At 49.4% G+C, this 14,249-nt stretch overlaps 2 protein-coding genes across 2 annotated transcripts; both read right to left on the bottom strand.

Annotated features, from left to right (window-relative positions):
• Positions 1-367: 367 nt before the first annotated feature.
• K452DRAFT_352624 (uncharacterized protein) lies at positions 368-8,506 on the bottom strand. The gene is made up of 10 exons (XM_033545786.1): positions 8,160-8,506; positions 8,049-8,105; positions 7,907-7,994; positions 7,577-7,845; positions 7,457-7,522; positions 2,182-7,396; positions 1,508-2,130; positions 1,113-1,445; positions 889-1,026; positions 368-836 (listed from the first exon to the last, which is right to left on the bottom strand). The coding sequence occupies exons 1-10, from the start codon at positions 8,373-8,375 to the stop codon at positions 462-464; spliced, it is 7,380 nt and encodes a 2,459-aa protein (XP_033395091.1). The 5' UTR covers positions 8,376-8,506; the 3' UTR covers positions 368-461.
• A 1,963-nt stretch (positions 8,507-10,469) lies between these two features.
• On the bottom strand, positions 10,470-14,141 carry K452DRAFT_275626 (uncharacterized protein). The gene is made up of 5 exons (XM_033539243.1): positions 13,918-14,141; positions 13,650-13,865; positions 13,341-13,597; positions 11,921-13,247; positions 10,470-11,870 (listed from the first exon to the last, which is right to left on the bottom strand). Exons 1-5 carry the CDS (start codon positions 14,010-14,012, stop codon positions 10,745-10,747), a joined length of 3,021 nt encoding a protein of 1,006 aa, XP_033395090.1. The 5' UTR covers positions 14,013-14,141; the 3' UTR covers positions 10,470-10,744.
• Between the last annotated feature and the right edge of the window lie 108 nt (positions 14,142-14,249).

The following is a 14,249-nucleotide window of genomic DNA, read 5'->3' as shown; positions in this document are numbered from 1 at the left end:
GTGCACACGGCTCCTGTCCTTGTTGCTTAGTCGCGGTAGATGGTAAATGTTCTTCCGGAAGTTGTTGCATGCTTCGAATAAGTTACACAGGTTGTACAGCTCGAACGGCTGGCAGCTGCGGTCGTCAGGATCACACGATGAAATGAGAAGACTGAAAACATTGGAGTTCAGTTGGAGAATGCTCGTTAATGGCTTCTGGAAAACCTTTAAGAAGACTCAATAGTTTGGTGGTGCCAGCTACTTCTATACGAACCGAGCTCTTTTAAGTTTGAACAAGGTATGTCTGCCGAGACCCAGGTTAGCTGTCTTAATTGACCAACCATGGCCTAAGATTTAGTCACTCTTCGTCATAAGGGAACAAGTATGAAAAGCAGTTATAGGATTACATTTTCTAGATTGGGAAATCATCATGGCCCATTAAAATCCGGACTCCCGCCAACTTCTTAGCTGCTATCAAGTATTCAGGCAAGTAACTCTTTTGATACCAGCTCACTTCCCCTAGCAATGTTCTCTCCAAGCTCTGAGATTGCGATGTTGCTCAGAAGGTCGAAGATGCTAACATTTGCACGTATCTCTCTGAAAATCCAGTTGCGAATCTCGACAGCGACAAGTGAGTCGACGCCATACGCGTTCACTGGCTTCGATGTATCCATGTCTTCGACAGGCATCATCAAGCTTCTGGCCAATTTCGTAGCCAGTGCAGCGATAATGATGTTTCTCGCTTCCATCAAGCTTCCAGCTGCCGGAAGGGCAGTGCGTAAGGATGGCAGTGAAGTATCCGAAAAGGATTCGTCAGAAACGACATCTATCTTTCGCATGTAGGCAAAACGGTTGTCCTGTTAGTAAGTTAGTATATAAAATTTAGAATAAAGATTATTAGTTCTTTACGTGATTCCACATCGGCTCGTCTATGCGATTGTGCTGTAGCATCCCACCGGTGCTAATCCCTACCATTACCTCTGGATGTACTACGGACAAGCCTGTACTGTAACCTGTAATGGCATTTGCCACAAGGGCATGAAGCTCCTATATGTTTGTCAGTGACTTGACCAGTATTTAAAGCACGTTGCCGTAACTAAGACATGGTTAGGCAGAACAAAAGGTACACTTACCTCTTCCGAAATCGTCAGAACCCCCATTCTCTTCAACATCTGCATCAAATCATCTTTGCCTGCCACAAATCCGAGCCCAACAGTAATTGTGAGGTCTAGCGCAACTGCTTTTAACCCCAAAGCACGTCGGTGCTGACACAGGGCCACTTGAAAAGCGTTTCCGGCGGCGTAGTTAGCTTGGCCACGGGTTCCAGATATCCCAGCAACTGAAGAGAACATGACGAAGAAGTCAAGGTCCGGTGGTAACAACTTATGCAGATTCCAGCTTCCCAGAATCTTTGGATTGGTTGCAGTGAGGTAATCAGCATGCGACATGCTTTCGAAAAGAACATCCTAATATAAATTAGAGCCGGTTAGTGATATATGGCTTAGAGAGGCACAGAGGATTGACAAACCTTGAGTGCCATGGCGCTGTTGATGACACCCCTGATTGGTGGCATCTCGTCGTGAGCCATCTGGGCCAGTGTCATTTTCAAGGACTTTTCCTGCGAAATATCGCATCGATACACTCGCACGACCGCTCCATCACTCCTCAGTTCTTCGCAGAATTTGCTATCCTTCTCCGAAGCAATGCCGGAGCGAGACATGGCAGCAAGGTTTCTTGCTCCATGTTTGACCAGCATTCGCATAACACTTTGCCCTATACCACCCAGCCCGCCCACTATGATGTACGTAGCGGTGGGCTCCAGACGCAATGGATGCTCGTTCAATGGCATTATAGGGACCATGGCATCTTTGTTCAATTTCAGGATGGTTTTACTCTTGCAATCTCCATCTGAAGCTTGGCGGAATGCTCCCTCAAGATCAGAACAAGGGAACACGTTGAGCGGAGGAGGGCTGAATGTTGATTCAAAGGTTGTTTGAAGGCCGTGGAGCAGCGACGCACATAACGCAGGGTTGCGAGTCCAAATGTTCTCCAAGTCCACGAAACTGATAGTGACGTTGCGGTCTTTGAAATCAAAAACAGGAGCTGACTGCCTGGCTTGTCTAGTTTTGTAGACTTGCAAGAAGCGACCAACTGGGTATTTGTTAGCTTACTTATAGCGTAGGTGGTCTTGAGGTATCTTACAATGGGTGACGCATTCTGTTGCTCTTTGGAGAGCACTTCCGGTGACGGAGCTAAATACCACGTCCACTCCTCGCCCGTTTGTTATTTGCTTGATAGAAGATGTGAAATATGATGGGCGGCTGTCGAGAATATGGTCTTCGGGAATGCATTGCTTGGTGCGAAGCAATTCACGTTCCTCTTCAACTTCTGTTGTTGCGAAGATTTCTGCTCCACATTGTCTGGCAAGCCGTACTGCTGCTTGACCCAATCCATTTGCTGCATCGAGTACAAGTATCGTGTCAATCCCTTGAAGCCGCGCGACGACGTTGAGCGCATAGTGAGCAGTGGCATAATCCACCGGTAGAGAAGCAGCAACTTCGAAAGATATTGAATCCGGAATCGGCTGGACCATCTCTTGAGGGACGCACAAAGTGCTTCGGTATGCGCCGCGGCACAAAGCCATCACCCTATCTCCAATATTGATTCTGTCGACATTAGAGCCAATGCGACTAACCACGCCGGCAAATCCAAAACCGAGTTCCGCAGTTGAGGTTTGTCCTATAACCGTGAGAGCATCCTGTAAGCTCACATCATTCGCTTCAACGCGGACCTCTACTTTGTTCTCTGTGAGTTGTTCTGGACGTTCCCCATGAACAAAGTGCAAGCTCTTTAGATCTCCAACTGTGCCAACGACAAGATCCAGAGGCGTCTCCCGGGTACCGTATTTCTCTAGCACAGGAGGAGCTGTGCCACATTGCTGAAGTACCGCTTTGTTCATTTTCTTGTACTCTATTATCCGCGGAATATAGATTACGCCACGGCGTTCTGCGAATTCATATTCTTCCACCTTTGTCTTCGAACCAAAAATGGCAGTGAAGGTTCTGGCGATAGCTTTTGCACAGACCAAGGGATCTGACTTTTTCGTAGAAAGGTCAAGGGTGTGCAAGGCAAGACCGGAATCTTCTGAGCGTGCAGATCTGAAGACGCCCATCACTGGAGCAAGACCTGGCCTGGGAGTCTCAAGTTGGGCGCCCTTCGTAACCCATAAAAGCCCGCCCGAAGTTCGGAGCAGTTTTTGAAAAAGCGTAAAGTCCTTCTCGGAGCAACCGTGTAGGAATATGTTCTCAACCTCAAGTAGTGAAATGCAGAGCTTTTGACCCCCGATATCGGATACAGCCTCCTCTAGCGACGCTACTCGCCAATGTATGTTGAAGGAAGAAAGCTGCCGCATCAACTTTATTGCTATAATTCCGATACTGTTTGGATTATGTACTGAGTCGATGATAAGCACTTCTTTGTTGACTATCCCCTCAGCTTGGGCGGTAGATACGACCAACTGGGATAGAAAGCCAGCAACATCAGTGTCGGTTGTGCTGCTGTTCGAATCCGCTGCTAGCTGAAAGTCTATGCCACTGAAATCATTGTGTCGCAGAAGTTTGTCTAAACCACTAGTTCTATAGAAAGGCAGTTGACAGTCTCGTGATCTCTTGTAGGCGGCGTTCGTTGAGAGACTCAGCTCGATAGGAGATGTTTTGCGTTTTCTGATTGGGATTTCACCACTGGGGGATGACTGTTCCATTTCATAGTCCATCTTCTCTGGGTTGATCTTTGGACCTGATGAGATAGTGGATTCGTGCGTCTCCAATGTCTCTGTAAGCAGAAGCCGGCCTCCAATCCGCAAAAGCCTCCTTATCTTCTGGAATACTTCTGTTGTATCACTCGCATCGAGGAAACCCAATGGCATAAGAACAACGTCATAAGCTCCATCGTTAAAGTTCTGGCTTGCGAGATCCATGTTGAAATCGAGATTTTTGAAGCTCACGGACTTCCAATGACTGAGGCCTTCGGACGCATAACTGAGGGCTTTGTGGTTACTCGATGTCCACACATAACGAGAAAAGCGGGGTGTGTTGCCTTCTGAGCCACATAGTTTCCGCAGAATGTTGTCAGCCATGTGGATTGGACCACCCCCTATTTCGAGAATGGCGGCCTCGGGGTTGTTATGTCCAACTAGATCGAAAAAGTCGACAACTTTATCGACCGGTGTTCGCTTCCGGTCCAAGAAGTCTTTGAGCTGCTCGGGAGTGAGCAAAGTGACATCTTCCTTCCACCGGAAACCGCTGCAAATCTTTGATCTCATCCTGGCAAAGTTCGCGGAGTCAGCGTCACCCACTTGTGCGCTTGTCAAGGACGTGAAACCAACGCCTTCCAACACCACCTTTGGGCCGCTCATTTGCGAGTCAGTCATCACAATCGTGCCCATTGTACTCCGCAGGCCACTTGTGGACACTTCGGTGTAGCCCTGGAATTTGGATCCGGCACCTTTGGGAACATCGGCGGCGACAAAGCAGTATTTTATAGATGTCGGTACCATAGCATCCGAAGCTGACATCACAACAGTTTGGAACATTGAATCTAAACATGCTGGGTGGATCAGATGAGCGTGCTCATAAGACATTGGCATAACTGCGGCCGTGTTTGGAATGCTGATGGATGAACAAGTGAGAAGACCGTCTGTCCTAAGCTCTGTTATGTTTCTGAAGAGCCGCCCGTATTCAAGACCAGCTTTCTCGAACTTTTCGTACAGGCTGTTAGGTGCCAATTCAGTCCTACAGTCTGCGGAAGCTTTGGATAATGTTCCTTTTTGGATCGACCAGTTGGCGGAAGCCTCATTATTGTCGTCATACAGGATGGACAAAGCTCCAGTGCAATTTTCTCGCCATGCTTCATCCTGAATGCGGGACGAAATGGCAAAGTTGTACCTTTTAGCACCTTTATCTTCGAATCCCGTCTCTGGAAGGATCCGTAGTTTGGTCTCTAAACCATGATGTGCATTTGGAATGACCATAGCTGTTCCGATTTTCACGTCGTGGAGTTCATACCCGGTCGCAGGGGAATCATCGCTTTCGAATTGCCTGGCAGCTTCGAGGACCATGGTAATCATCCCAGCGCCTGGATAGAGAATCGTGTTTTGGACGCGATGATCGCAAACCCATGGAAGTTCCTTGACCCGGATAATGTTCCGCCAACGGTGATCCAAATTTGTTGAATCTGGGGTCGGCCCACCTAGCAAATCGAGTCGTGGGTACTTCCGAAAGCGATAAGCCTTGCTAGCGCGTGCTTCATGCCAGTATGTTTTTGAATGATTCCAAGGGTAGCTTGGGAGATCTTTCAGGAGACGTAGGGACTCATCAACCGCATCGGAGAGCCTCTTCAAGGCGACCGGGAAGCCTTTCGACCATAGATCGCCGGCCATGCTGAGAGCTGTTTCTTTCGCATTTTTGCCCCTTTGTAATACAGAGGTGTACAGAGGAGCTCCGGCTTGGATCGAGGCAGCGATTTGCGCGATATAGCCTCTCAGAACGTTGTGTGGGCCCAATTCCACAATCGCATCGGGTTTGCAAGAGTGTTCTCTCAGAAGTCTTTGCATGGCTGGATAAAACTGTACAGGCGAGACCAAGTTTTGAGCCCAATAGTTGGGCGTCCCAAATTCTTGAGTTGTGACTCTTTTGCCATATACAGTGGAGAAGATCCTAGGGAGTTTTGAGAATGTCGTTTGGGGTGCGATTCCCTTCAGAGACTTTAAGTACTCTGATTCAATGCGCTTCATGTGAGAAGAGTGGTAGGCATGGTCGACGAGGAGCCGCTTGGATGATATATCTTGCGAAGTGAGAATTGCTATGGCTTCCTCAATGGCAGAAGCATCACCAGAAAGAGTGATCTGCCTTGGTCCATTTAAGCAAGCCACCACGAGCTTGCCTTGGGTTACTTTGGCGATCTCCGCTTCCGCTTCTTCTCGGGATAGGTTAACTGCGAGCATGGCCCCTGATGAACCATCATTCCCATGATAAGCAGTGCTACAAAGACGCCCGCGATGGTACGCAACAATCAAAGCGTCCTTGTGGCTGAGAACTCCAGCTGCATATGCCGCCGCGATTTCTCCAGATGAATGTCCTACAACCGTAGTGGGCTTGATGTTCCAGGTTTGAAGCAAGTCGACTGTTGCCAGTTGTAAAGCAGTACAGAGTGGCTGAGCGTATTGCGCATCATTCACTCTTGTCTCTTCTTTGCTTTTTATGAAAAGCTCGTCGACAATGGACCATTCAGCCCCAATTGAGGACATGTGAGCATCAGCTTGCTGCAAACTTCGTCGAAACGCATCGTAGCTGTAAAGCTCACGCCCCATGGCATGCCATTGCGCGCCTTGGCCAGTGAATACGAATGTCAGGCTTGGAGAGTCCAAAGATCTGCAAGGTTCTCGGACATCCTTTTGAAGCTTGTGAAGTAGCTCCTCTAGTGATCCAGCAACGATAGTAGATCTCCAAGGGAATATTGATCTTCTATGACACAGCGTGTAGGATAAATCCCTCACAAAACTCTGAGAATCGGCCGTGGTTTCTGTTTTGCTAGATAAGTATTCCGATTGTGCTTTGAGTGTTCTAGAGACACCGTTAGACTCTGGAGATGACCAGATGAACAAACGCGGCTGCTCATTTGTTGTCACTGTGCCAGGAAAGTCGATCATCTCAAAACCCGAACTCGATCCCGATCCAGACCGACTGGAAGGTGTAGAATTTGCGTGATGTTGCCCAAGGAAGCTTTCGGTTGAGTCTAGGATTATGTGGGCACTTTCCCCGCCAAACCCGAAGCAATTGACGCTGGCTCTGCGGACTCCATTGCTAGAAGGCCAGGGTGTGAGCTTTTGTGGTATCTTGATCCTGAACTCATCAAGGTTGTTGTCTGGGTGCGCCTTTTCGAACCACAGGTTTTGAGGTATGACTCCGTTTTCGAGGCACAGTATTGTCTTCAGTATCCCAGCGAGCCCTGCGCACCCTTCTAGATGACCAATGTTCGTCTTAACAGAGCCTACAAGCATTGGCTCTGCCACAGTGCGGCAGTGGCCAAACGCTTTCGCGATCGCTCGAAGCTCTGCGGCATCACCCGCGCTTGTGCCAGTACCGTGGGCTTCGAAGTACCTGGTTTGATCCAAAGGCAAGCGGGCTTTCTGGTATGCCGATCGGATCAACCTAACCTGGGCTTCTGTACTGGGAAGCGTGATTCCGGGGGTTCTTCCGTCTTGATTGACTGCGCTGCCGCGGACTACGGCGCGAATGTTGTCGTTGTCACGGATGGCATCGCTCAGAGGCTTCAGAACAAGCACTGAAAATCCCTCTCCGCGCGCATATCCGTTCGCACGATGGTCGAAGGAATAACATTTGCTGTCTGGGCTGAGGAACTGTGTTAATGTTAGGGCAAACAATTCATACATAGCCAACCTATCATGTAAGAGACATACGTTGAAGCTAACCATTGATACCATCGGGTCAGGCGATAAGAGGGCTCCTACTCCACCAGCAAGCGCCTGTGAAAGATGCATCAGCTGTAAACGTCGGGCAAACACATTGAGGATGCTCACGATTTTTGCCTCCCCAGTTCGTAGACTTTCACAAGCATGGTGAAATGCAACTGTCGATCCACTACATCCCGTATCGATGGTGACACTGGAGCTGCGCAAGTCGAAAAACCAAGAGATTCTGTTAGCAAGTAGCGCACTACTATGGCCAGTGGCACCATAGCCGGGTTGATCCTCTGAGTCATAAGCACTGATCTGCTGGTAGTCCTTCATGAAAGTTCCGACATAACATGAAGTCTCGGTACCCGCGATTTCTGATATAGGAATTCCAGCTAAATTGTAGGAAATAAGTTAGCGTTGAGGCCAATATAACAAAAATAGGAGCCGTTCTACCATTTTCAATGCTCTCGTAGGCTGTTTCCAGAAGTAAGCGCTGTTGTGGGTCGGTACATACAGCTTCCTCTGCTGTCATGGAAAAGAACTAGGTAACCCACATGTTAGATGAGGCCTGTTGTTGATATCGCTATGATCTTACTGGTGCATCAAACGCAGCAATGTCCTCTTTAAGAAAATAGCCTCCACGGACATTGATCTATTTTAATTAGTAGGCGTAGTGAAGAAGTTGTGTACCAAAAAGTTAACATACAGCGCCCTGCCTCGCCGGGCTAGGATGGTAAAAAGCATCAATGTTGAAACGGTCCTTCGGGATTTCAGTGAGGGCAGTCCGCGCATTGCATATAAAATTCCAGAATTCAGTGGGAGAAGTGGCATCGCCTGGGAAGCGGCATGCCAGGCCAACAACCGCTATTGGAAGCGGTTCGTGGTAGTTACGACGACTCGAGTTTGTTTTAGCGTCGGCCATGTTGATGGACCATTGAGAAAAAGGTAAGCATGGAGGTCAAAGACTTCGATAGCAACGAATCTGTGCTTCAACCGTGTGTCTTATGCGCTCGAAATGAAAATGAAAAAATGCTTTCTGCAGGAAGACAGTGCCTCAGCGGAGGACCAGAGGAGCAGTGTTTGTGAAACCACTTTTAACTTCTGAGTAAGGCCGGGTAAGATTTGAGATACCCACCTCAAACTGGGTTTATGGATGTCGTTAGCCGGCGCTAGTTCATAGTGGAACCCCTCATGGGTGGTGGTTCACCACATGCATACAAACCTTGGATCAAGTTTCCAAACAAAAACAAAACAATTCTCAACCCCTGGTGCTTACAGCATACAAACCAGCTACTGCAGCAGTCAGCACAGCCTAATGCAGCCAGCTGCAGGCACACACATCCCCAGGTAGCTCTCTCATTGTCAAACCCGACCGATGCTGCCCTTGTTGATAACAGCCATTATTTAGGCGTCAGACGTCAGATGCGTACAAAACGACGTCGTTTAGTTAGCGTCGTTTTTGGTGTTTGCTTTAGTTTCTGACGGTATTTGTGCGTCAGTATTGACTCGATCTAATAATGGTTCCCTATGATAGTTGATCCGATACGCTGTTAGACAGCAAAGTGCTATTTCGCGTGCTGCTAGACTTCAACTAACTACCAACTCACCAAACTGGCGCCATATTGGGACAAAAAAAACTTACAGCATCCTGTTGATAGTTGTTATTACGTATAGACGGTGCGTTATACGTAATCAACGTCTGGTATGGGGTGAGGGGCAGTGGCGTTATAAACCTTGTCCGGAATCTCGGAAGAAAGCTCCCCACATCCGTATGCCAGTTGCCTCAGACTGGCGCTGCCGGTGGAGACTGGAACATGGCCGCTGTATGCCGTAGGTATAAGCAATCCTTTTGCAGGGATGGTTTACCCACCCTTGACCGCTTGTTAAATCAGCTCTATTTTGTATCCGAAGTACTCCTGTGGTGGTTATGAATAGCCTAACACAACACGTCTGTGGTTAAGTAAAAACAAGTTATACCCCTATGCAGGTGCGATATCATGTGGCATGGGCAAATTTTATCGGGAGCCCGGCTTGAAGTCATAAGACGGGACGGGACGATCATCCAGCAACCAGTTAGTATGTTGATACTTCAAACTCAAATAACAGCACGGACAGCTACGTCGACCAGCCATTTAGATCACCGGCAAAAGCTGCAGTAGTAGACGGGTGTCAACAGGCAAACTGAGCCATACAACCTGGTGCCGATTCCCGTCGGATACCTCGTTTGTATTTCCAATAGAGCAAGGCCTCCTTCTCAAAAGGGTATTTGTTGTGTTGGCATGCACCGCGTATAAAAGTCCTTGGCGCAATGTAGACATTTCTCTCTGGGTGGTCGCATCTTGATCGCTTGGAGCTGAATCCCCGTGTCTCTCCGGAGACTAAAAGAGTATACTGTTCGGTGTATGAGTACTATCCTGGAGAAGATCGCACCAAATCTAGCAGTTGCTGTGCTTACAAACTTCAGAATAAGACCAATAAGGGTTCAAACTTACGAACGCGGAGTACTTCCCATACCAAGGATCTCGAACTCAATTACCTTGCGATGATCAAGTCATTCACTCTAGCAGTGCCTTCGCTCCAATCCATGTCTTGAGTAGATGCGATTGGATAGCTCTTGATCTATGAAAGAAGTGATCATCTGGACGCGCATTCAGCTTATCTGTTGGCATGCATCATCCCGCCCCAACCAAAATCCGAGTCGAATGAAGAGCGCTAGGCATGAACTGGATGCCTAAAGCGGAGTGTAAGCGCCGAGGGATCATTGCTTACATACGTTGAGTGCAAAAAGATGTGGCTGCGGTGAGACACCCTTTCCGAGATCTAAACCCGCTCATGGCACATGAGCATCCTACCTTGCTAGTACCAAATGCACATGCGCCATCAATTCTGCAACAGCTTCGTATTGCTGCTCGCTGACTGCACGGTCTTGCATCCATTGTGGCTTGGAAGCTTGACGCTTACCCGATTTTGATGGTAGTCCGCGGCAGATGCCGATAGAGGGACGAGGGTTTTTAGTCTGAGTAGCTATTTGGACCCGCACTTCAGCATCAAGAAAATGGATATTCGTAAATTGATCATGTTTTTAAGAGCTGTCGCTCCCCAACTTTGCGGAGATCGCGCAATGAGGCCATCGATTAGTTTCTTTGGAGAGAGAACGCCAGCACCGATGGCCCTACCTTCCCTTCTTGCAAAACTCGTGTCGATACAGCCATCCCAGCACCAATTAACGCCATCGCTATCGTACAACCCAATGAAGCTTGGCGAGGAAGCCATATATTGAGGGGCTTATGCTTATGCCCCGGCTTTGCTGATATCCCTCATCAATTCGTGCATGCCTTCTTTGAGAGACTGATTGTGTGCCATGACAAAGAACAACTCGTCCTTGACTGGAGTGAAGACCTTTCTTACCCAGCCATCTTCGTTTTGAGAGGCATTCATGGCAACGTCTCCATCAGTTTCGCTCTGTTGACCGAAGTCATCAAGTCGCTTTGCGAGATTGCGCAACACCATCATGGATGCCCCAGATAGACTCTGGGCAACACTGCGTTCGTCAAGCGCGGTGTTATGCCACTTGATGTCCGGACCTGAGTCTCCTTTCGTGCCATCCCTTGCACCCAAGCTATCGGGTCTACCGCTACTGAGTAACGTGTAACTGTTTGGCTGAAAGTGAGGAATTTGCGGCTGCGCATTGATCTTCGGTGCCGTTGGAGAACCAGAAGACTGATTATGTTGATTTCGCAGTTGAGCCTTTTCAGAGCTGTCCGGAAGATGCGTCTGCACGTGCATACCAACCTCAAAAGCAGTGGGTGTGGCGTTAGAGTTGACAAAATGCCGACAGCCACCCCAGCGACAGTCATATTTACGGCCAGTTGCACTAGCCGTGCTGCCTTCCGACTTGACGCCATTGGTTTCTGGTTCGTCCAACTGCCACTTTCCGTCTGAATCCTTAGACAAACCCATGTGGACTGATAGGACGTGTTCCCACATCTGCTTTGACTCCTTTGCGAATTCTCCACAAACTTCTCCGTTAGCCTGAGATCCCGCAGGGAATGTTGGTGGCGAGAGCCATTGACACTTGATGAATGGCCGATTCCTCAAGTCGACTGGAACAGATCGAGGTCTAATGCCCTTGATCGTGTATTTTTGTACTCCACCAGCAGTGATGACCTGAGCAGACGCTGAGGGGAACGTGGTTGACACATTAGTGATGAAGTCCTTGGCAGCCATCAAGGGCTTTGGAGGCTTCGTTGCTTGAGGAGCCGGCGGAGCGGAGCTTCCAGGTGTTGAAGGAAGCGAGGAAGCTTGATTTTGGGCAGTAAGTGTTTGGATGGGGGCCTGGAATGCTGCGTTGTAGGCTGTCCAGAGAGCGATCTGAGTGATTTCGCCGGTTGAATCTTCCTCAAAACATGTTTTGAGCCTATATTGGTATGAGTTATCTGTAAGTGCTTTGAATAGGTGAGTACATACCATTGAGAGCTACGATCAGGTTCATCGAGTGCAACGAGCTGTTCAATGATGGCAAATGCTAGTTTTGGGGCAGTCTCCGGAGTTGGTGACGGAGGCTTTGCAGCCGATTTGGATTGCATGGGTGTTCTCATGGTCTGCGCGTTGTAGAGCAAGAGTCTGACGAGGTGTTTCACCATCGACTCTACGTCAACATTTTGTGTCAGCGCTTCGACGTTCTCAGCACTGCCAGTGTAGAGGTACAAGAAGTCTAAGCAGGCTTCACGCATATGTTCATCCTCGACAAGCAGCCAGTCGCAGATATGTTGAATGATGCGGACCGGAACATTCTTGAGCTCATAACGAGGGTCAGCATTCATGGCGATGCGAGACAAAGCCCGCAATGCGGTGATAATAGTACCACGATCCGTTGAGTCAACTTGCGCCAGGAGGGTTTGGTAAAGATGGTGGTCTGAATCCAAGATCCAATACCTGGTCAGTTGTTCCGCGATTTCCAATGCGTAGTGCTTGAGTTCTTTAACTGTCGACCGTGGCGGCAAAGTGAGAGCGATGGTGATGAAATCTTGAATAAGATATTGCTGGGACACGTATTGCGCGTTGGCATCCAGCATGACCAGATTCCGCATGACGAGACCGGCTTCATTAATCCGTCCGAGCGCCTCGCTGAACTCCCTCGGTTGCACCTCGTCGGCAAAATCTAAGATTGGATGCGAGCGTATTTTCTGGAGCAAGTTTGCGGTGCCACTTATGGCATTGAGTGTGTCGTTCCTTTCCAATGCTTCATCCTCGGAGTAACAAACATCCCAATGGACACCGTAAAACAAAGTGCTGACTTCTAATAGTCGTGCAATCAGAGCCTCGGCCAGACCAGGAAACCCATCGAATCGGTATTTGTCGCCCCGCTCATGCGAGATTTTGACAAGATGATGGAGAGCGTAGGCCTGCTCCTCCACGCTGCCGGATTGAAGTGCCAGAAGAGCGCGGATGTAGATGTTGGGGCCAGTAAATCCAGTGCCTGGAAGCATCATGCCCTTGTTCTGCGGAAGGCTCCTAGAGCCTCTACTTGCCAGCCTGTTCCTTAGATTGCGGAAATGCTCCGGATTATTACTCGGCGTTACTACCGGTTTGACATTGGAGGGGACCACAGGTTTCGGCTCATAGTTGGCGATTATGCTCATGATGTTACCACCAGAGTAAAGTCCGTTCGACTGTCCATACATGTTTGATGAGCCGGGAGTGGGAGAGTTGTGTTGGCCGGCCGAACGCGTTTGTCTGGAGGAAGATACTTCGGGCTGGAAGAGAACCCGTTGAGGCGGTGCCTGACGCAGGGCTGTTAAAAGTCAGTGGCTAGCGTTGGGGAAATGCAGTCGCGAAGGGATATGGCTGCAGGTCGACGAGGGCTGAGACCCAACCTCTCACTCACCCCTAGTTATCCTGCCACCTGTACTACCGGGCTCATCAACGTCCATCTTGTCTCCCTTTGGTGTTTTTTGCAGCTCGTCTTCCGAGTCGTCGCTTTCCTTGTCTTCACCGTTTGCCAGGTTTTCCAGTTCGCGATTCGAGGGCCCGAGGAAGTTCTCTCTCGTGCGATTGAGCAAGTCGCCTCCCTTGGCAGACACGTCTTCTAAAATATCTTTTGGTGGTGGTTCCCTGTGATGGAAATTGCTAATCTCGTATGCGCTGCTTCGTGTCAGTCGTGTTTGACAGTGACGAGCTGGGAAAAGCGGCGTACGCAAGATTCTTGTAATACGCGGTTTTCACAAGGAACGCTTGCGTCGTAGCATTAGAGCTCTGGCCAAAGAATTCTCCTGCTACCCTACGCCAGGCGAGTTTGTTGTTCTTCGTATCTGACACCCTGTCGTACCCTCCCTCGGCAGTAACCCGCTTGTAGAGCCTCAGCAGATCAATGTGTCTTGGGCCGACTCTGGGCTCCCGGTCGAAAACGGTGCTGGGCTGACGTTAGGCGCGCGGTAGCAGCTTAGTCCCAGCAGCAAGCATACCCTCTCTTCTTGTGGTATTCCTCGAGCTTTTGCAGAAAGTCGTCGTATTCGTCGGTACGCTCGATGGAAGGTTCGCGCGGTTTGGATGGTGCCATTCTTGTCGGGCACAGGCAAGTGGTCTGTCGCAGGCCGTCACGCGTTTTTCGACGACGCGTTCATCAAGAAGGGCGAAGAGGCGCGCTCGTGCGTCGGCGGGGAAGATGCGCTCGCGACGTGGAATGGGGACTATGATGCGGTTCGCGCTTTGCGATGCGACGCCCTCCAGAGCTTGAAACGCGTTTGGCGACCTTTCCTGTTGCGGCTTAGCTCACTTTCCGCCCGGCCACCTGCGG

Source organism: Aplosporella prunicola, assembly GCF_010093885.1.
Source record: "Aplosporella prunicola CBS 121167 unplaced genomic scaffold K452scaffold_20, whole genome shotgun sequence".
Taxonomy (NCBI): Eukaryota; Fungi; Ascomycota; class Dothideomycetes; order Botryosphaeriales; family Aplosporellaceae; genus Aplosporella; species Aplosporella prunicola.
Note: the sequence above shows the minus strand (reverse complement) of the source record. Positions and strands in the feature narration are given on the sequence as shown.